General features: G+C 43.1%; 1 protein-coding gene across 5 annotated transcripts in view; it reads right to left on the bottom strand.

Moving 5' to 3' along the window:
• Col14a1 (collagen type XIV alpha 1 chain) overlaps positions 1-21336 on the bottom strand; it is a 252858-nt gene that overhangs the window by 107432 nt on the left and 124090 nt on the right. For 4 of the 5 annotated variants that reach the window (XM_045144601.1, XM_004661366.2, XM_045144600.1 and 1 more), the window contains exons 19-23: positions 19681-19832; positions 13721-13850; positions 10463-10585; positions 7362-7511; positions 2604-2720 (exon numbers count right to left, since the gene is read on the bottom strand). In XM_045144601.1, coding sequence (XP_045000536.1) covers positions 2604-2720; positions 7362-7511; positions 10463-10585; positions 13721-13850; positions 19681-19832 — 672 coding nt within the window. The remainder of the gene's footprint in view (positions 1-2603; positions 2721-7361; positions 7512-10462; positions 10586-13720; positions 13851-19680; positions 19833-21336) is intronic. The other variant, XM_045144602.1, reaches the window with a different exon arrangement.

The following is a 21336-nucleotide window of genomic DNA, read 5'->3' as shown; positions in this document are numbered from 1 at the left end:
CCCCTTGTCCTCTAACAGCAATCTTCTCATAAGAGGGGGAAAGGAGGGGGCAGCAGAGTTAGGGTGACTGGACCCCTAAAGGTAAAAAGGACAGGAAACTTTGCACTTGCTAGAAATAAAATATGATCTGATTTCTTATCTCTTGCCTAGAACTGTTTTTCCACAGTCAGGACCCCTCCTGGGAGGGTGGTCTTTCATAGGATTTAAACACTGGTTGGTCAAGTTCAGCCCCCAGAACTTGGTGCCAGGGCTAATGTCTTTCTGAGACAGCCCTTATCCCTAACCAACCAGCTGGTCCTCTGGTTCACCTGGGCCAAAAGACAGCCCACCACCCTAAGGTTACAAATGCCTTTGCAAGGGGATGGCTCTCTCTCTCTTATCACTTGGGAAATTCCAGCTGTGGGTGAGTTTCTCAGGTCACCTGGGCCTGAGCTGATAGGCCCAGGCTTAGGCCCAGCTGGGATGGGCTCAGCCTAGGTCCTAGCCCAGGCCCAACCAGGAGGGCCCCCTAGCCCTTACTCTCTGCATGGGTTCTTTGTCCCCTCGAACTCCCCACATCTCAGGAGCTTCAGGAACTTTCTTTTCTCTTTTCCTTCCATGTTTTTTTTGTTTGTTTGTTTGTTTTTCCTCAGCTCTGTCATAGACTCCTGAGCCACACGTGGCCCACATGGGCTTTTGGGCTCTACGTGTTGTGCCTCTCTTCTCCCACTTTATCCCAGTGTTATCTCGTCCCTACTCCTTGGTAAATTCTGAATAAAATGTAGTAGTTTAAAAATTTAAAAAAAATTTTAAAAATCATTTCCTGCTGCTCCTGTCCCATTCACCTCCCCAAACATTCTTTTCTGAAGCTTTCAATTAGAATCTGTTGCTGATAAACTACCATTTAGTTAGACATCTGGGCTAATTTTGCTCATAACCCTGTCAGCTATATAGGTTAATGAGAAGTAAATTGAACTATATTTTTGGACATTCTTGTTTAATTGAGACTATAGAGGTGCAGTTGAAATGTTGCTGGCAGCCTGAAAATAATACGGAAAGAACACAAGATGATCTGTATTTTCTCACTCTATTCCATAGTAAACTATCCCATGTCAGGCTCATATACGGGGAATCAAGGAAGTTGTGGCACAAATCTATACAGAGAGTATCTTGGCTGAGGCGGACAGGAAATTCTCGAATGTCCCTTCTACTTCAGCTCATAACCGATAAGGAAAATATTTCCAAAGGGTCACAGCACTCTCTGAAGCCATGCCTTCCATTCGATTAAATCAAATTGGTATTTCTGGATTTTGAATGCAGTTATATAGCACAAAGTCTGGGCTACTAAACCCAATCTTGACTGGACTTGACAAATTTAGCTCCTTCTATCCTTTTTCTCCAATAGAGAAACCAAAATCATTTGTCCACAGAGAACAAGCTACATTTTTTAATAATTTTAGTATCAACATTAGAACATGGAAATTCATTTGGGATTTTCTTCTGTATCCTGTAATCCCCAGGAAATATTAAGAAATTTATTTTCTACCGATAATATAAATTGTTACAATAATTTTTATTACTTTACTTTATTTGCTGAATGTTGTCCATGTTAATGCTGCAAAAGACCTCTCATTTTCTTGGGAATTCACTTTCTGTTGTTATTCTTGCTTTTTTTTTTTTTTATGAGAGAGAGAGGGAGAGAATTGGCACACCAGGGCCACTAGCCACTGCAATGGATCTCCAGACGCATGCATCACCTTGTACATCTGGCTTACATGGGTTCGGGGAGTCAAACTTGGGTCCTTAGGCTTTGTAGGCAACTACCTTAACTACTAAGCCATCTTTCCAGCCCTATTGCTGCTATTTTTAATAATGACAAGAAGATTCTCAGTGTTTCAAATCATATGCTGAAGCATCCCAACACTGAAGAGCTTGTTCATGAGAAGCATGACCCCTTCTCCTGAAGGTGTTCACCGACGACCTCAAAAGACAAGGAAGCACTAAGAGAAATAGTAAATTCAAACCTGCTCACAATGGAGTGGACACCAAAGTTATCGTACCACACAATTTTGAGGTGTTTCAGTCCTAGCTCTTTGGCTCCTCCTACTAACATTTCCTGGGTGTTTCCTGGTTTCACACCTCACAGCACCACGGCTAGTAGTTATCTTTAGCCATTCCCACGGCACGTGCTGCGTCACTGACAGCTATCCACACAGCTTGCAGATGAGGGCTTTTATATGATGTCACTCATGCATGGCTGTGGTTTAAATATAAGATGTCCCCCATAGGCTCATGTGTTAGAGCACTTTGTTCCCAGTTGGTGGCACTGTTTGGGAAGGGTGTAAAACCTTCGGAAGGTAGAACCTTGTTGGAAGAGGTTGAATCACTGGGGGAAGGCCTTCTTCATCTCCTGGTCATCCTCTGTCTTCCACCCACTGATGTGAGCAGCTCTGTCCCAGAACTTCCCCCAGAAACCGTAAGCCAAAATAAACCCTTCCTTCCTTGCGGTGCTTCGTTTCAGGCACTTGTTTACAGCACTAAGATCTAATAGCTTTCTGTGGTGATCTGCATAGAACCGAGTAGACAAGCACTGGATAAGGATGGACATGATAAATTGTGCTTACCCTGAAGGGATTCTATAACTACCCTGTAGGCTGTAGCATGATGATGTATCTTCCATTGAGCACATAAGCTTGTCATCTCAACTTGGTTGGCTTGGAGATCTGTCACACCCAAGAACACTGTAACAAAAGAGAAACAAATCTATGCATGCCACACTGTAGACAATGCCACAATCATCCCTGATGTTGGTAATAATTTATAGTAAAATTATATTTCAGAACTTTATACTCAGAGATATGAATCCTAGGAATGCTCAGATAAAGACCAAAAGTTTTCCGGGTGTGGTGGCGCATGCCTTTAATCCCAGCACTTGGGAGGCAGAGGTAGGAGGATCGCCATGAGTTCGAGGCCACCCTGAGATTACAGAGTGAATTCCAGGTCAGCCTGGGCTAGAATGAGACCCTACCTTGGGAAAAACAAACAAGAGAGAGAGAGAGAGAGAGAGAGAGGACAAAAGCTTATTTATGGCTTGAATAAAGTGGTTGCAAGGACACAATATATTCACAGAGAAAAGATCAGATTTTACCAGGTGTGGTAGCACACACCTTTAACCCCAGCACTCAGGAGGCAGAGGGAGGATGACACGATGAGTTCAAGACCAGCCTGAGCTGACATAGTGAATTCCAAGTCAGCCTGGGCTAGAGTGAAACCCTATCTCGAAAATCAAAAATAAATAAATAAATAAATAAATAAATAAATAAATAAGAGAGAGAACATGATTACCTTCCCAGCTGTGCCTGGCTTATGCAGGTCATGTCCTTCAGGCTCAACTTTGAAAATGACAGGATTCATCCTTTTAAACGGCTGAATGCTATCCCATTGTGGTCTTACTCCTATGTGGAATCTAATAAAGTTGACACCTCGGAGGTAGAGAGGAGAGTTGATACCAGGGCCCGAGGAGACTGGGGAATTACAGAGAAGGGGCTCCACAGAAGCATTGTGTAGCAGAAAGGAGGGACAAATATTAATGTCCTTGGGTCTGGAGAGATGGCTTAGTGGTTAAGCATTTGTCTGTGAAGACTAAGAACCCCGGTTCGAGGCTCAGTTCCCCAGTACCCATGTAAACCAGATGCACAAGGTGGTACATGCATCTGGGGCTCATTTGCAGTGGCTGGATGTGTCCATTCTCTCTCTCTCTCTCTCTCGATCTCTCTCTCACACTAATAAATAAATAAAAATAAAACAAAAAAAATAAATCTTAATGTTGTGTTGCATGGTAGGGTCACCATTGGTGATAAGAAGGCACTGTGCATTTCAAAATCAGTAGAGGAGTAGATTTTTGAACAATCTCACCACAAAGAAGTGATAAATGTTTAAGATGATGGATATGCTAATTATATCCCCCCCAAATGTGTACAATATTTGTCAATCCAAAATAAACAACAAAACAAAATACAACTGGAACACACAAGGAAATTTTTGCTTTTTTGAGGTAGGGTCTCACTCTAGCTCAGGCTGACCTGGAATTCACTGTGTATTCTCAGGGTGGCCTTGAACTCATGGCAATCCTCCTACCTCTGCCTCCCGAGTCTTGGGATTAAAGTATGCTCCACCACGCCCAGTTTATGAACATATTTTAAAATAAAAAAATTGTATATATAACATGAATTATTTTTTGAGGGGTCAGGGTCTCATTGTAGCACATGATGACCTGGAACTCATTCTGTAGACCAGGCTGGCCTCAAACTTCAGCCTTCTAAGTGCTGGGATTAAAGGCATGGGCCTCCATGCTTGGCACAAACAAATATTTTAAAACACATAGATTCTTTTTAATCGTAGAACACTGATATGCACAAAGAATTAATTCAGGGAAGTAGAAAAAGTATTGTTTCTCTAGGACAAGACAGAAGTAAGCATTTGATGGTTATTATTTAGATCTGAACTAATAAATCAATATTTACTTTCCCCAATGACCTCTGACTTCCATTTGTATAATTTTATCTTATCCCTCTCTTCCTTTTAACTGATTCATAAAATAAAATTATCTTATAATTATTGTTTTCAGAATAGTAAAGATAATCTTAATTATAATCATAATTTACATCTTTATAGTGCTGTTTCCTGTTACAGCAGAGAGGAAAGACATTCCCTAAAGCCAATTAAATTACCCTCTCCCACACTAGAAAGGGCAATTAACAATTGTAATATCCACACTGAAAATATTTTTTAAAAAGCACAAGAGTATTTGTCATTGTGTGAGGTTTTATTTTGCTTGGGAGAAAGAGAGAAACCAAGCACTACCCCAATAGAATTTTTACTTAAGAGGAAACTTAACAGTCACTTTTTAAGAGAATGTTTGGAATGTTCAGCTCATTTAGTAAAGGAGAGACAGAAGAAAGGGGGCATATAAAGGAACATGGAATGACCTAAGGAAGAATCAGCAGAGAGACCAATAAAAATGTCACAGAGAAAAGCAAGTGGCAGAGACAGAAAGGGCAAAGCAGCCAGAGCCAGAGGAGAGAGGGTGGGAAACTACACAGGGTGACTTCAGCAGACAAGTGAGAAGCACAGTTACAGGCCAAAGGCTTACTATATTGTCAAATAGAGACCAGTTCTTACTTGTTTTTGGTTTTGTTTTGCTTTGTTCTGTTTAGTGAGACAGGAGCTCCTTATGTAGCCCAGACTGGCCTCAAATTCAAACTCATGATCCATCTTTTAATTTGTGTGTGGGGAGCAGAGAGGGTTCAAGGTAGGATCTCACTCTAGTCCAGGGTGACCTGGGGCTCTAGCTCCAGGCTGGCTTTGAACTGATGGTCATCCTCCTAACTCAGCCTCCTGGGCACTGGGAGTAAAGGTATGTGTCACCACAGCCAGCTGCACGGACTTCACCGCTTCCTTCTCGCCCGCTCCCTCTTCTTGTCCACCTTCATCTCCATTTCCTTCCTCTCCTGCTTTACCTCTTCCTTTTGCAGCCCTGAGAGTCAAGCCCAGGGCCTTGCACATGCTAAGTAAGTGCTCTACCACTGAACCAAGTTCTTCGCCCAGTGAGAACACTTGTTTGCAAATTGAGTTTATCAGTATCTAGCCTTTACAATCTCAAAATATTCCATAGAAGGAAATTTAAGAAGCTTCCTTCCAGGAAAGGGCGAGCCTTAGGAGGAACTCAGGATGGCTTGGGGTTTGCTTTCACAGAGGCTCCATTTGTGCGTGATAGTGTTTACCTGAATAATTATTTGATTACAAATGAGGACAAACTGTGTGCTGAGCATACAGAACACAATTATTACGATAATAACAGTGGCTACTCACAGAGTGCTTGCCATTTGATAGGCATTTTATGCGCATGATCTTAACAACAGTTGCTGGAAGATATTCATTATCAACATGTGTTTAAAAAATATATTTATTGGGCTGGAGAAATGGCTTAGCGGTTAAGCGCTTGCCTGTGAAGCCTAAGGACCCCGGTTCGAGGCTCGGTTCCCCAGGACCCACGTTAGCCAGATGCACAAGGGGGCGCACGAGTCTGGAGTTCGTTTGCAGAGGCTGGAAGCCCTGGCGCGCCCATTCTCTCTCTCCCTCTGTCTTTCTCTCTGTGTCTGTCACTCTCAAATAAATAAAATAAAAACATTAATATATATATATTAATATATATATATATATATATATATATACTTATTTATTTATTTCAGAGAGAGAAAAAAAGAGGCAGATAGAGACAATGAGTACACCAGGGCCTCTAGCCACTGCAATGAACAAACTCCAGACACATACACCACCTTGTGTATCTGGCTTTATGTGGGTACTGGGGACTCTAACCAGAGTCCTTAGGCTTTGCAGGCAAGCACCTTAACAGCTGACCATCTCTCCAGCCCCTTTGTCATTTTTAGAGTTGAGAAAGCTTGGGCTCCGAGAAGGTAACGACTTAGCCCAGGACTGTAGCTAGTAACTAGCTTAGCACAGTGAAGTTTTCTCTTCATGCGTACTCTCTAGAGTAAGACACGGGCTCTTTGTAACACCCCGGGTTATTTGAATCAACAGAAACTCACATCCTTCATTTTGGTCATTTATGTATTATCATTACTATATATGAAAAATATCGTGCTCAATTTAGTTCCATGGCGTTTTTAATATTTAGGTTAGAAATGTAAAGGAATTTAAAGAAATATATTAAACAGATGGAGTGGCAGTACATAACACAGTTGGAGAACAGAGAATGCACAGCTGAAATTTGGAAATCAGTGCGTAATTCCAGGGGTGTCTGGGAGCACTAGATGCCAATGAGAAGTCCCAGTGGTGTGCACACAGCATGGCAACCCCTAAAAGTGTAGAAAGAGAAGTTCTTAGAGCCGTGTGGCATGTACTTTCAACAGATTGTGTGTGTGCGCACGCGTGTGTGTGTGTGTGTGTGTGTGCACGCGCGCACACGCGTAGGTGGCAATGGCTTTGAGAAAAGGTAAAACTTCTCCCTGGCCCAACTTGACTGGCATTGGCCGCGTCTGTGTCTGGCCACAGGCTGTTTGGAAAGTTTCACCTAATTTGAAATTGAATTTGAAGGCCAACAAAGACTTTCCAGAAGGAAATCCTATCATAATCGAGCCTATTTGAAAGCCAGCTGCTGGTGGCACTCGACTGCCAACCAGGACTCTGAGTGGCCCGGAGGAAATGCCACACCTTTCTTTCCTCGAGTCACCATCCGGATAGGGCAACACTGAGGCAAAGAACCAACGGCTGCACTGAAGCAAGGGTCGAGTGACAGGTCACAGGACAGAACTGACCCAGTCAACCCAGGGGCCGAGGCAAGTGGGCGTGGTCAGGCTTACATGTTGTCACCACGCCTGTCAGGGCGTCACTGAAGCCTGCAGCCTGGGAAGCGAATATCTTCACGTTGTAGTCCATCCCACTGAGCAGGTTCGTGATGAGAATGGTGTTAATGTCAGCACCCACGAAAGTTTCCAGCGTTGGGCCAGGAACTAAAGGAGAAAGAGGAAATTTTGCTCAAAAAGAGAATCTCGGGGGGCGGGGGGAATGCAACTGTTCCTGGAGTTGTACTAATTGTACTAAGAGAATACATACATTCATGAATTCCTAACGAGCCCTTCTCGGTCTCCCAGGACCATGCAGCAAGCAGTCCACTGCGCTGAGGTTTGAACCTAACCACGTCTGTCCTGAAAACTCTCTTCCTAGTTCTTTCGCTTAACACAGTTTTGTCTGGTGTACTTGTTCACATGAAAATTTGGCAACTCTCACAATTCACCCTCCATCATATGGAGAACCTCTGTGTTGGGACCTAGATGATCAAGGCACCTTTCCAGTTGAGGGGTAATCCCCACCTGCCCTTTCTCAGACACCTGACACTGTCCCCAGAAGACATGAACTGACCAAAGCAGAGGACTCTGTCCTCGACACCAGAGCACACCTTGTCACAAGGGAGGCAGTGTGGATGCTGCCACCGTAGCTTAGCCTACGCTTTCACAATTTTTAATACAAAGGTCCTTGATAAGCTGAATTGTAAGGCCTTCTTGTCTTTCAACTCTATTTCAACCTTCTGTGATCTTTAAGCATTAAGAGCGCTCCTTGCTAAGTCCTATTCAAATTTGTCTATATGCTGCTTCTTCCTATATGTGCCCATTCTTTAAGAGCTTTGAGTTAGTGACACATTCTTTTTTAAGATACTTTTATTTATGTATTTATTTATTTATTTGCAAGCAGAGAGACAGACTGAGAGAGACAGGAGAGAGAGAATAGGCATAGCAGGGTCTTGAGCCACTGCAAATGAACTCCAGATGCATGCGCCACTTTGTGCATCTGGCTTTACGTGGGTACTGGGGAATCAAACCCAGTCAGGCTTTGCGGGCAAGCACCTTAACTGCTGAGCAATCTCTCCAGCCCAGTGACAAATTCTTAAAATGCTCATCACTTTCCTCAAGAAACCTCTCTCCAATAATATGTTTATGTATTCCTGAAAGTACATGCTATCTTATAATTATTTTCCTGTGCCTTAAACACATAGTGCAGATGACCGTGTACCGTTTCCTCACTGTGCCTGCAACAGGAATTCTCAACCTCAACAACACTCACATCCCAGGCTGGATAATTCTTTATTTTGAGGGAGGGGAGTCCTCTAAGTTGAAAGATGTTTAGCAGTCTTCATGAGATGTCTCCTTCCTGTGGCCGTGATAGTCAAACATGTGTCTATCAGGTACAAATCACCCCAACTAAAAACCACCAGCCTCAAAAGCGATTTGGGCTTAGAAAAACACGAGGAGTGTGTATTGTGGAGATGTGCATGTGTGTGAATACGTGTGCAGATCTGTGCACCAGGCACACATGTGCAGAGGCCACAGGAGCCATCAGACACCCTGCTTGATACCTTCTACCTTATTCCCATGATCCTCAGTCTCTCCCTAATCTTGAAGCTGTTTGTTTTTTTCAACTTGGCTAGTGGCCATCAAGCCCCGAGATTCTCCTGTCTCTGCCTTTCCCGCCATGGGGTTACAGGCGTGGTTGGTCTGCCACACCTACTTTGAAGTGGATGCCGGTGACCGAAAGTCTTCATGCTTGCATGGTAAGCACTCTCGCCCACCACTCCCCCGCCCCAACCTATAACATTTAAAAAATATCTGAAGAGCAGGGCTGGAGAGGTGGCTTAGAGGTTAAGTGCTTGCTGTGAAGCCTAAGGACCCCGGTTCGAGGCTCGATTCCCCAGGACCCACGTTAGCCAGATGCACAAGGGGGCGCTCGCATCTGGAGTTCTTTTGCAGTAGCTGGAGGCCCTGGTGCACCCATTCTCTCTCTTTCTCTCCCGCTCTCTCTCTCTCTCTCTCTCTTTCTCTGCCTCTCTTTCTCTCTGTCTGTTGCTCTCAAGTAAATAAATAAAAATAAACAACAACATTTCTTTTTAATCTGAAGAAAAACGTGTGCAAGGGTGTTTTGCAAATTAACACACACTTCAGGCCTGCAGCAATGGGTCTGAAAGGCAGCGTGGAGCAGGCCAATGCATCCAGTGACTACTCTCAGGGCCTTTTATTTTCATGGGTCAAGAGCGTCAAAGAAGACAGAAGGAGACCAGCAGACTGTTTAAGGGCAAAATAAGTTTTTTTTCATGACCAAAAAAAATGGCTTTAAATGTTTCTTACAAAATGACAAAGACTTGGAATAAACCCTTTCTGCTGAACAGCCAGAGTTCTGAAGGCCCAAGTCTACAAAACTGAAAAGCTCTTAATAACACATAAGGTATCCAACTGTTTAAAGTCCCATGAGACTGTTAAGGGAGGAGGCGATGTTGTGATGGGTGATGGTATAATAGGATCTTCATTGTTATACTGGGATGTTGTGGTGGGTAATGGTATATTAGGATCTTCATTGTTATACTGGGATGTTGTGGTGGGTGATGGTATACTGGGATCTTCATTGTTATGCTGGGATGCTATGGTGGGTGATGGTATACTGGGATCTTCATGAGCATATAGACCAAAGATACAATTTAAATTATCCACCTGTCTTTAAGATATAATAATGTGGAAAGCAGTCGATTAGAGAGTCTCCTCATGCAGGTGGCTGAGGCTAATATAAAAGCATTGCTCCCACTTTGATTTTAATCCCCCAACTTTCCAAAATAAGAACATTGATACGTTTGTCAATATAAGTTCTTCAACTTACCCATGAAGTAGAATTGCTGTCTGAGGCAACATGAGGTCAGAGGCACCCCAATCTCTTCTGCCCACTGCTGCCCCTGCCAGTTTTCTATGAGTGGTCATGGGGTCATCCTTTATATGTCTCTCTAATACTGACCTCACCAAGAAAACAAAACTCTTTTTAAAACTGATAGTGCTTTATAAAAGCAATGCTGATAGAAACAGTACCAGAAAATGACTATAAAATAGTTGTTAGTTCCCTCCTCATGATCCTGAGCAGTACTTACCACTGACGGGTTTGTAGACAATTCTATACCCCTTCACAGGCGCCGACGGTGGGTCCCATGTAATGCGCAAGCGGTTATACCATTCTTCTGAGACCCTTAAATTTTGGGGACCAGAGGATGGTACTAAAGAGGGTAGAAAAGAGAAAACAGAGGTGCAGAGCAGTTTCCTTCTTGGTGGTCTACATTTGTTGTCAATAAAATCTAAATTATCTCCCCACAGAGTGAAAAACATTTACAAATGAAAGTGCAATAAAGTTCACAGGGAGATGCTTCCAGGGTCTGTGGTTATTTTTAAATACTCCAGTGGTGAAGCAGTTTTATCAGAAATGCCAGGATCATTCAAACTCATGATGGTTGCCTTGCCTTCCATTAATTTGAAGCACAAATCAAGTTTGAGTCGTGTTTACAAGAAATCTCTGTCTGTTTGCTATGCTATTCACCATATATCAAAATGACCATTTCCAGTACCAGCGGCTGTGCTTGTGGTGACAACTCCCATAGCCCCAGGCAATTCTGATTCAGGTTAAGCTTCCTACTTAAGTCTCCAACAGGCGGAGCCCTGCTGGGGGAGGTGTGTCACAACCGCTCTATATTGCCCTCCCTCCGCTACCCCTATTCCATTGAGCCCCCTTCTCATTCCAAGCAGTCTCTCTACTGTTTTGGTGTCTCATTGTTTTTGTCCTCTTCTGACCTCTAAGTCAAATTGCTAATGGGCTCAATATTGTGCAGATCTTTTGGGGACAATGCCCTCTACTGTGAGATCATAAATGCACCAATCCGTTCATGTCCACAGATGATGCCTCAATCGTGCGGCTCTTACGTTCTTTCTGTCCGCTCTTCTGAAACATTCCCTGAGCCACAGAGGGTGTGCGAGAGATGTCTCATTTAGTGCTAGGCCCTCAATGGCCTTTTATTTTCAGCACTTTGATGAGGTTTTCATCTCCTCAGTGTCTCCTGCCATCTCCATAGAGAAGCAGCTCTGCCCAACAGCGAAAGCAGCCCTGATCTTCCTGCCACCTCTCTGCAACGACCCCGATGTCCTGGCAGGCGTGACAGGAGTGGCCTGACAAGTGCTAGGAACTGGACTCTCTCTCTCTCTCTCTCTCGTCACCTGGGTGACTCTTGAGTCTCCCTGGGATTCACCACCATCTGTAAAGCTTCTCTAGCCAGAAGTGAGAACAGCCCTAATGCATGGGTAGAAATATAAAAGAGGTCAAATGGATGGGCACAGTGAATCCATTTAGCCACAAAACAGGAGCAAGGACCCCACTGTGGCCAACGACCTGCCAAATCATAGGCTTTTGACTCAATTGTCAGTGCCATGCATGGGTTCCTCTCCTAACATGGAGTGAGCTTAAAATCCAATTAAAGAACAGTTGATTACCTCGATTACTAGCCTGTCACACTATTGCACCAAGGCACATATTTTGCCTAGCTGGCCCACTGTGTAGTTTGCAGGATCCCTACTGGTTTAGAATGCTCATGACTTTCCTGCCCCAGGAGCCTGCAGAGCACTTTCCACCCAGCCAACAGGGAGAAGGCTTCCAGCTCATTCCCAGCTTGATTTCTTGGTGTCTTGTATATCAAGCACGTCTTCAGCAGTAGTGTCTTACTATCATATTCCAGTGGGCAGCCAAGAGCATTAACAAGAGGTTGTACAGAGCTGGGAGGCTCATGGGTATCCTTGACCATGGACTTACTGGTGAGGTGACCCACCCATGGCACTCCTACATTGACTTATGACAACATAAGGCTTCTGGGCACAGCATTCCTCACTATAGCAGAATGATTCTGCACACAATCTCCCTTTTAAAATTACATTATAAAGCCGGGCGTGGTGGCGCACGTCTTTAATCCCAGCACTTGGGAGGCAGAGGTAGGAGGATCGCCGTGAGTTCAAGGCCACCCTGAGACTACAGAGTTAATTCCAGGTCAGCCTGGACCAGAGTGAGACCCTACCTCGAAAAAGAAAAAAAAAAAATTACATTATATATTTTGATTAGCTAATAGAGAAGTCATTTTCCATATGACTTTTCCATACCATCTCTAGTTTTGTGTATCTAGTCTGTTCCTGTGTCTACAAGCCCTCCTCTATTCTCTCTACACTTCTCGTCTCTCCTGGACTCTAGCTTCCTGGCTTCTACTATTGACTCTTGCTCCATCTGACACACATGCCAGTCTAAAAATCCAAAGCTATCATCCACATATGAGAGGGAACATGTGAACTTTGTCTTTCTGCACCTGTATTACCTTACTTCGTATAACTTTGTTTTCAGATCCATCCACTTTCCTGTGAATTTCATCGTTTCATTTTCCTTTACCTGTGAATAAAACTCCAGTCTGTGTATGTGTCACATCTTCATTATCCATTCAACAGTTGGTGTGCACCCAGCTATTTACATGGGTTCTTGGGAGTCAAATTTGGTGGTCTTTGGCCCAAGAAGCCCTCATGATTAAACACAAAGTTCTCTTAACTGCTACACCATCTTCCCATTCTAACTTTATAGCTCCACAAAACTCTTTTTCTGAGACTTAGCTAACTGGAAGTAATTTCTTTTTTTTTTTTAAATTTTTTTTGTTCATTTTTTATTTATTTATTTGAGAGCTACAGACACAGAGAGAAAGGCACATAGAGGGAGAGAGAGAGAATGGGCGCGCCAGGGCTTCCAGCCTCTGCAAACGAACTCCAGACGCGTGCGCCCCCTTGTGCATCTGGCTAACGTGGGACCTGGGGAACCGAGCCTCGAACCGGGGTCCATAGGCTTCACAGGCAAGCGCTTAACCGCTAAGCCATCTCTCCAGCCCAGTAATTTCATTTTTATACATAGTATCAACTTTTCTCATACTCATGAGTACAAATATATTATTTGAAGCTTTGTTTAATTTCTTATCGATTTTTATAATAATATTAAAGTCACTTACAGGATCATTGTAAACTATTAATTATATCAACAAATATCAGATACTATTATTATCTGATAGTATCTGTCAATTTTATTCATAGAATATAGTGGTGCTAACTACTCTTAAAATAAGTCTACTATCCACTAACATTGTGATGTAACTTTATAGTGATAATTTTAACAATAAAGAGATTATTACACATAATAGCAGTGCTATAGTGAGATTTCAGTTACACTTGTACAATCATTGTCTGTGTTAGGTATTTCTTGATTATCCTTTTTTGAATTATTGCTTAAGTCCATAGGTTACAAACACTTCTGATTCATGAGTCCAAGGAAAGAAAGATCCACTTACAGGTTTTTCCAGGGGCAGAGACACTGACGCCTTCTCCATCCGTGTAGATGGGAGTCACTGTCACTTTGTATTCAGTTTCTGTCATCAGCGACTTCAAAAGGAGACTGTTCTGCCCTCCAGGCACCATAACCTGGGCATAAAAGGACTGGTTACACCCTCTGGTCCACTGACCTACTAAAGAAGTATGCATGTTGACATTTTAAAATCATCAGAAAGAAGATGCTTGGAGAGTGACGAGAACAGAAACAGCACACGTGCAAAAGCATTCTCTCTGGCATGCCCCTCACAGTGACACTCAGTTTGTAATCACTAATACAGGTGGCTTAACTTTAAAACCCAAAGGCTCCAAGCAATATTCTTCTGTCAATATATTCTCAACTTCCATAAAGTGTGGAGAAGACAGAAGGATGGCCTGTTTGTCCAGCATGTGTTTATGGTTCGATGTGTTCATTCTATAACCGGATGGCTGCTCATCTGTGTAAGCCCTTGATCAATACGTGTGTGTGTGTGTGTGTGTGTGTGTGTGTGTGTGTGTGTGTATAAAATCTGCAAACATTACATCCCAGTCTCCTCATCTATGGCCTTTCCATTCACTTTTTTCTCCTCTTTATTTCAAGAAATCTATTGTATATCGGGATGACTACAGTTAATCAAATATACTCTCTATATGAAACTGATAACATATTTTAAGTGTTCTTACTGCACACACAAGCAGATAAGCAGGAAAGTAATATATTCATTAACAAACTACAATATACACATATATCAAGACTTAAGGTTTGATTAGCCTTCAGTATCCCCTTGCAAATCCGGCCTCTCCTGCTTTCCTCCTTCAGAGATATACCCTGACCTCAGCGTCTTATTCTTTCAATTAGAAAGGATGGATGTTAGCCAAAAGCAACAGATCCATGTGTCACAAGCCAAGTTTTCTGAGTGGAAACATATTTACCAGGAACACTAAAAATTTGCTACAGCTTTTTTTTTATTTCTGAAAGGAGATGTCTTTCTCCAACTGGAACCACCAGCTCTCTGTCAACAAAGCTGCCAAAAATAATCCACGCAGCAGTGGGGAGGACAGTGTGCCCCTTGTATGCCACCGCGGCACATGGCCTGGGCCTCAAACCCTCGTGTGTCTGAGAGAAGACCACAGCGCAGAAATGCCATGCGTTCGAACGCATTGCTGAAACCACAAAACGTCCCCCCATATGCTCCGGGGGTTCAGTGCTGGCGCTCCTCTGGGCCATTAGGAACTTAATCATCACTGGAAAAATGTGAGGAGGCAGGGGCTGATCCAAACGCGCTTCAAAGAGTCACAAGAGCAGCCCAGCTGGACAGACTTCCATTCCAGGGTCGGGTGAAGTGCCAGTAGGCCAAGGCGGTGCTGTCTCCTTCTGCGTGAAGGAAGGAACCCATCCATCAAGAAATACACCCCAGCAAAAGCCTCTGCTTGAACCCAGAAGCAGCTGTTGCTAAGATACTGCTAAGCCCCGTGAAGCAAAAGTTATTGCATGAGAAAGGAAGTCTGGACGGGGGTAGGGGGCTAACATGAGGGTCCTATGACTCTGCTCTTCACAGGAGGGGGGCTGAAGTGTGGTGTTGTCCGTGGGCCCCGGGTAGGGGTTGGGAAGGGGCGCTCTGGCTTATTCTGGAAGGGGGTAGATGACCCTGGCCTGCAGGGCATGCAGAAGAGCTGCAGTTGCCCTGACTTGCAGGACTCCACCCGGGCAGCTCCCCTGGGGTCTCTCTTTCTGTCTCTTTCTCTCTCTCTCTTTCTCTAACAGGACGCCTCTGAAGCACAGCCTAGATTTCATTCCAAGCTGTCTGTCTGGCAAACCACCCATGTAGATGGTCCTTAAATCAGGTCAGATCTCACACTGAGAAGCCCGCGGCCTTGCAGCCAATCAGATTTAGCCTGTGGGGTATCATAAAGCAACGTGAGCATTTTTTGCAGGATTCATTACGCCTGCCAGAAGGCAGTTCTATGGTTTGTAATAACAGCTTCAGTAAGTGCCAAACAGTATGTGCCAGGTGCTACTCCAAGAGTCCTCTACTCACTTGAAACAGCTATTTGCTTAATTGTCATCATAACATTTCAAAGTAAAGAAGACCATGCACTCATTGTGCAGATAGGGAAGGAGACCCACAAAGCTTGGTAAAGGGGCCATATTGAAACCACAAGAATCTGTTCCAGACCTTGGCTGTCTACTCCATATATAGTACCTAACAGAAAAATCCCATTTTAACTCTAATGATATTTCATTCCCAAGAGTTAAATGGAAATCTCCTCTGTGGTATGCAAACTTCTCACTGTTTGGTCTCTGCTTGTTTGAATAAGGCAGAGCAAAATCAAATAAAAAAATGACAGGCGCTACTACTGAAAACAAATGCTGCAGATTCTAGCAGATGGCAGTTTCTCTATCTAAGACAGATCTGTGAATGGTGTTGATAGTTAAATGGGATGCAAACATCACCAGTGAGCTTTGTGTTTCCATTTCTTTTCTTTCTTTCTTTTTCTTTTTCTTTTTTCAGAAATGCAGCTTTATGCCGGCCTCTATCACCCAAGGCTCTTTAGAGCAGCCTGGACCTCAGGCAGTAAACTGTTCCTTGCAACAGAAAGAGGAGTCTCTGTATCTCATGGTGTTTCCATCTTAGAAAATTCTGTTTTTGCTAGTGGTTCTCTCACTGTGATGAAGGGTTAGGTAGTAGTGGTGGCGGTTGTATCATTTTAATTCCATTCTGTTGCAGGCCAATATTTGCATAAAATACAAAAAAATCCAAATTGGTAGAAGAGTGAGCATGTTCTTGGATTGTTACAGCAAGGGCAAATAACTAATAATGCTTTTAAAATCTTAATGTTAACATCTCAACTAAGAGTTCAAATCTTTTAAAATATTTGGTAGACTCTATTATGCCTAGGATAAATGCAATCAATTCACATACCTAAACTGGTAAACTGAATTCCTCTTAATGTTTGTGGCTTATACTGTTATATAAATTCACTAATGTCCAACTTTATTACTCTCTTATCTGTTCCCCATGTAAATACAATTATAGCTAAGAAAGCCAGGCATGGTGGTGCACACCTTTAATCCCAGCCCTCAGGAGGCAGAGGTAGGATTGCTGTGAGTTCGAGGCCATCTTGAGACTACATAGTGAATTCCAGGTCAGCCTAGGCTAGAATGAGATCCTATCTTCAAAAGACAACCAACAACAAAAAAAACAACCAACTACAGCTACGAAAAATATGGACAGATGGAAAGAAAGGCCTATTACCTGAACACATTTCCTTCTTTGCCTTCATGGTATGTTTAGCCATTCATCTTTCTTTGACAAGCATCGTTATTATAACACATCATTTGGCCCATCTGCCTTCAAGACCTTGGGATTTGTAAATGGATTGCACCTGACTCTCATACCTTAGTTCCACAATCTGAACTCAGATGCATTCAATTTCCATCTTCAGGAATGACGTATCATTACATGTGTATGGTAGCAGCATGTGGTAAGGTATAGCTACAGCTACATAATCTTCAGCCAAGTCCTTGTAAATGAGCAAATGTATGCATATTTAATCTAATTTTTAAAATTCACTAATGGAGCTTGGTATTTGAAGAATTCCACAGTATGTTCTTTTATGTAACAAAAAAATTAAAAACCAAAAACAAACACCTGCACAGCAAATTTATCAATATTTTTCATTTTCATTAAAGGCTCAACTGGGGCAGACTATGACTTTTGATCTTTTTTTCCCTTCATCTAGGTGTCCAAGTGTTTCAAACATAAATAGTGCTAAATGAAAGAAACTTATAAAGGCTAAATGATCTAGAAACAACCCAAAATAAATATTATTGTTATTTTACCTTGCAGAGTTTACAAGTGTGTGTATGAGATTAAATGGCTACTCTTTCCAATTAGCAAGAGTAATTCACCAAGAAGCTTGATGTTTTTCTTGTAAAGAAAAAAGAAAACTTCTCTACTGAGAAGTTTCTATGGGTCTTACTTTTAGAAACTAAATTATAATAGAGTACAATAACAGGAAAAAAGAAATCCCCTAAATTGCATCTTTAATCACTATGCTTAAACACAATTTTAATTTGTTTTTAATATGTCAGTCATGAATCACTGGGACTGTGTGGCCAGAGTTAATTTACAATTCAACCTGTTTTGTTAAAGTATCCATTAAATTTGCAAAAATAGGTCTAGAGATGGCTTAGTGGTCAAGACACTTGCCTGCGAAGAACTCATGTTTGAATCTCCAGGTTCCACATTAAGCCAGATGCAGTGACATAAGCATGTAATGTCTCATAAAGGCACACACATATGGAGTTTGTTCACAGCAGCTGAAGGCCATGGAGTACACATTCTCTTCCCCCCTCCCTCTCTCACTCTCTCTCTCTAAAATTAAAAAAAATAAATCCACAAACATTCCCAGAACAAGCTCATGAACCTGCTGGCTATTCACCACAGGGAAGGCTCGTGTGGAGGCCATCACTGTGATGGGTAATGTTGCTTCCATCTCCTGTAAGCAAAATACCTTCCTGAAGGAATGTTGGGCTCAAATAACTCTTTCTATGAAAAGCTCTGTACAAGGCTGGAGAGATGACGTAACAGCTAAAGCACTTTCATGTGAAGCCTAGGGACCCAGGTTCAATTTCCCAGCGCCCACATAGACCAGATGCACATGGCAGCACAGGAATCTGGAGTTCATTTTCAGTAGCTAGACATCCTGGCGTGCCCATTTTTCTTTCTCTCTCTCTCTCTCTCTCCCCTCTCCCCTCTCCTCCTCTCTCCTCTCTCATAAATAAATATATTTTTAAAAAACTCTTTCTACAGTAGGAAGGGGAACATTGTTATTTTTGATCCATGATAAACTTTAGAGACTTCTTCCCTAAAATGTTTTTTAAAAAGACAATAAATGACAAAAATAGGCAAGTAATGTGGCTATAACTGGGGCATCTACAAGACAAAGAAAATAGTATCTTCTGAAACTGGAGCACTCCACTCTGCCTGAGCACATGTCTAGAAACAGCTTCAAGTTCTACATGAAAAGGACGATGTGGTATAAGCTAAGAAAACATGGGAAATCCATGATTGAATATATGGTTTCCTATGCAGAAACACAGACAAAACAACTCAAAGGAAACTCACCATATGAAACCTAAATCCCAGACTGGAGAAATGGCTCATCAGTTAAAGGCACTGGCTTGCAAAGCCTGTCAGCCTGGGTTCTGTTCTCCAATACACACAGAAAACCAGATTCACAAAATGGTGCATGCGTCTGGAGTTCATTTGTACTAGCAAGAGGCCCTGACACATCCATACTTTCTCTCTGTCTGTCTGTCTGTCATGCATGCACACATGTAATTGAATAAATAATTTTTAAAATCCTAAATCCCTAAGGAGGGAGACCCATGACTAAAAATGCATGAGAAATTATCATAAATATGCATAAAATGAGTTAATGACAGTGAAAAATACACTTGTTGATGGACGTTGTATTTTACATTTCAGCTATACAAGTAAGACCTTTCTGGTGTGTTTTGCACAGGCACATACCACCATCCCTGGCCTAATGGCTTGCTTACGTCCCAGTTTAGGGGCTCTAATGGGTGGGCAAGTCAGCAGAAGCAATGCTGGTAAAAGGTACATGCTTGAGCTGGAGGGACGGCTTAGCAGCTAAGGCATTTGCAAAGCCAAAGGACCCAGGTTCGACTCCCCAGGACCCACGTTAACAGGATGCACAAGGGTTAGATTAGCTTGAAACACACTGTGTGAAGCAGGTTTTAGAGCTAGAGAGAAGCTGGCAGTGAGGTTTGGATTGAGTGAGAACAGTAGCGTCTGGAGATGGGTGGAACAGTGGATAAGCAATGAGCCAGAACGTTCCCACGCATCTCTGAAGACAGCCGCATTAGTTCTGCTAGGAAAGTCTAGGGTTTCTGGTCAGCTGGAGTTATACAGACCGTTCCTACCACTTCTTCCGTAGGGTCCCCTTGAGCCGTCACATAGGTCACCCTAATCTGCTCCACATTGCTGTCAGAAATGTCCCATGTTACCCGCAGGCTAGAGGTGGTTTCATCATCTACAAGCAGGTTTCTGATTCCTGTCTGGAGGACTGGAATAAACACAACCATGGGTTAACAAACTTGTTAACTCATCATATTCCAAAATGAGCCACAGACACGACCTGTGGAGTAGTCACAAGCATCATTTAGTAGGGCTCTGTGATGTGGCCCCCGCGGGAAGCAGGACTGCCTTCACAGCTAACAAGGAGTCCAGGTACCCATGGCTACAAACAAAAACGGGCTTAGGAGAGACTTGTAAGAGGAGACCAGGGGCCCTTCCGTCCTGACAGCCCACACTGACAAGAGGCGGAGAAAAATCCTTGGGCTACAATCAGCCCATGAGTACAAAGGCAAGCAAGGCCCTGAGGCCCTCATACTCAGGCTCTGTTAGAGAAGAGGGCTTGGAAAGCAGATCTGGCCACCCTTCATGTGTAATGATGTATCTAACACACCTCCAACCCCCCTTCCTATTTTAACACACGTCTCCCCCACACTGCCTAGGTTCGTCCATCCCACACTCAGGGCATCCTTGAACTCACAGCAATCCTCCTACCTCTGCCTCCCGATTGTTGGGATTAAAGGCATGTGCCACCACACCAGGCTTTTCTGATATTTACCCAAACTCCTTCACCTATATTTTCTGGAACATTCATCCTCATCTTCTGAGGTTCCTGCGCCCTCATTTTTTTCCCTTTTCCTTTCTACCTTGACCTCACCCCTGTCCACCTCAACTGTACAACTTTTCATTCATTCGTTCAGAAAACATTCATTGAGTTCTTCCTGTGTGGCCAACTGTCTTTGAAATATACAGTGATTAGTTCTTGAGAAGAAAATAGTAAGACTACTACAGAGAAGCTAGGAAGTCAACATTTACCTGGTATGACTCGACAGAGGCTATCAGACATGGGAGTTAAGTATGGGGACTTTCTCAACTCAGGACAGAGGTCTGCATGAAGGAGGAAATGAGAGAAGCCTATCGCTGAGGCCAGGAAGGGACGCAGGAAACCGTCAGGAAAGATCGTGGATGTAAAGAGATATTAGGGCACAAAGAAGGGCTCCATAAAGATTAGTTAAAGAATGAATGGGTGAATGAATAAATAATGAAGAGCTACTGAAACGTTTCAGATAGGAAAGCAACTCTGTATGTTATCTACTGGCCTCAGGCATCTCATTTCAAGGGCAGGGAGAGGTTAGAAGGGAGATCAACAGATAGGGCAAGTCTCAGTTCCTAACCAAAGTGCATGAAAGGATGAGGAGAATAATAAGGTCTCAAATGAAGATCAACAGGAGACGTCGTGGAGATAAAAAGGAGGGCCAAGTCTCCCAGAGCTGTTAGGCTGTTAATACCTTGGAAGTGAAGGGGAATTCACACGGAGACAGACCAGACAGGGCGCTGCATTGGGGAGGAGGTGAACATGGACACTGGTTAGCTCTCAGTAGCATAAAAGATGTGCTGAGATTTGGAGGGTGGAGAAAGGTGAATTGTTTGCTAGAGAAAAGGGGAAGGGCCTGCCTTTAATTAATAGTACAAACTAATAAAACTGGGCCATATAA

The sequence above is a fragment of the Jaculus jaculus genome, chromosome 2, assembly GCF_020740685.1.
Source record: "Jaculus jaculus isolate mJacJac1 chromosome 2, mJacJac1.mat.Y.cur, whole genome shotgun sequence".
In the NCBI taxonomy this organism is placed as follows: domain Eukaryota; kingdom Metazoa; phylum Chordata; class Mammalia; order Rodentia; family Dipodidae; genus Jaculus; species Jaculus jaculus.
Note: the sequence above shows the minus strand (reverse complement) of the source record. Positions and strands in the feature narration are given on the sequence as shown.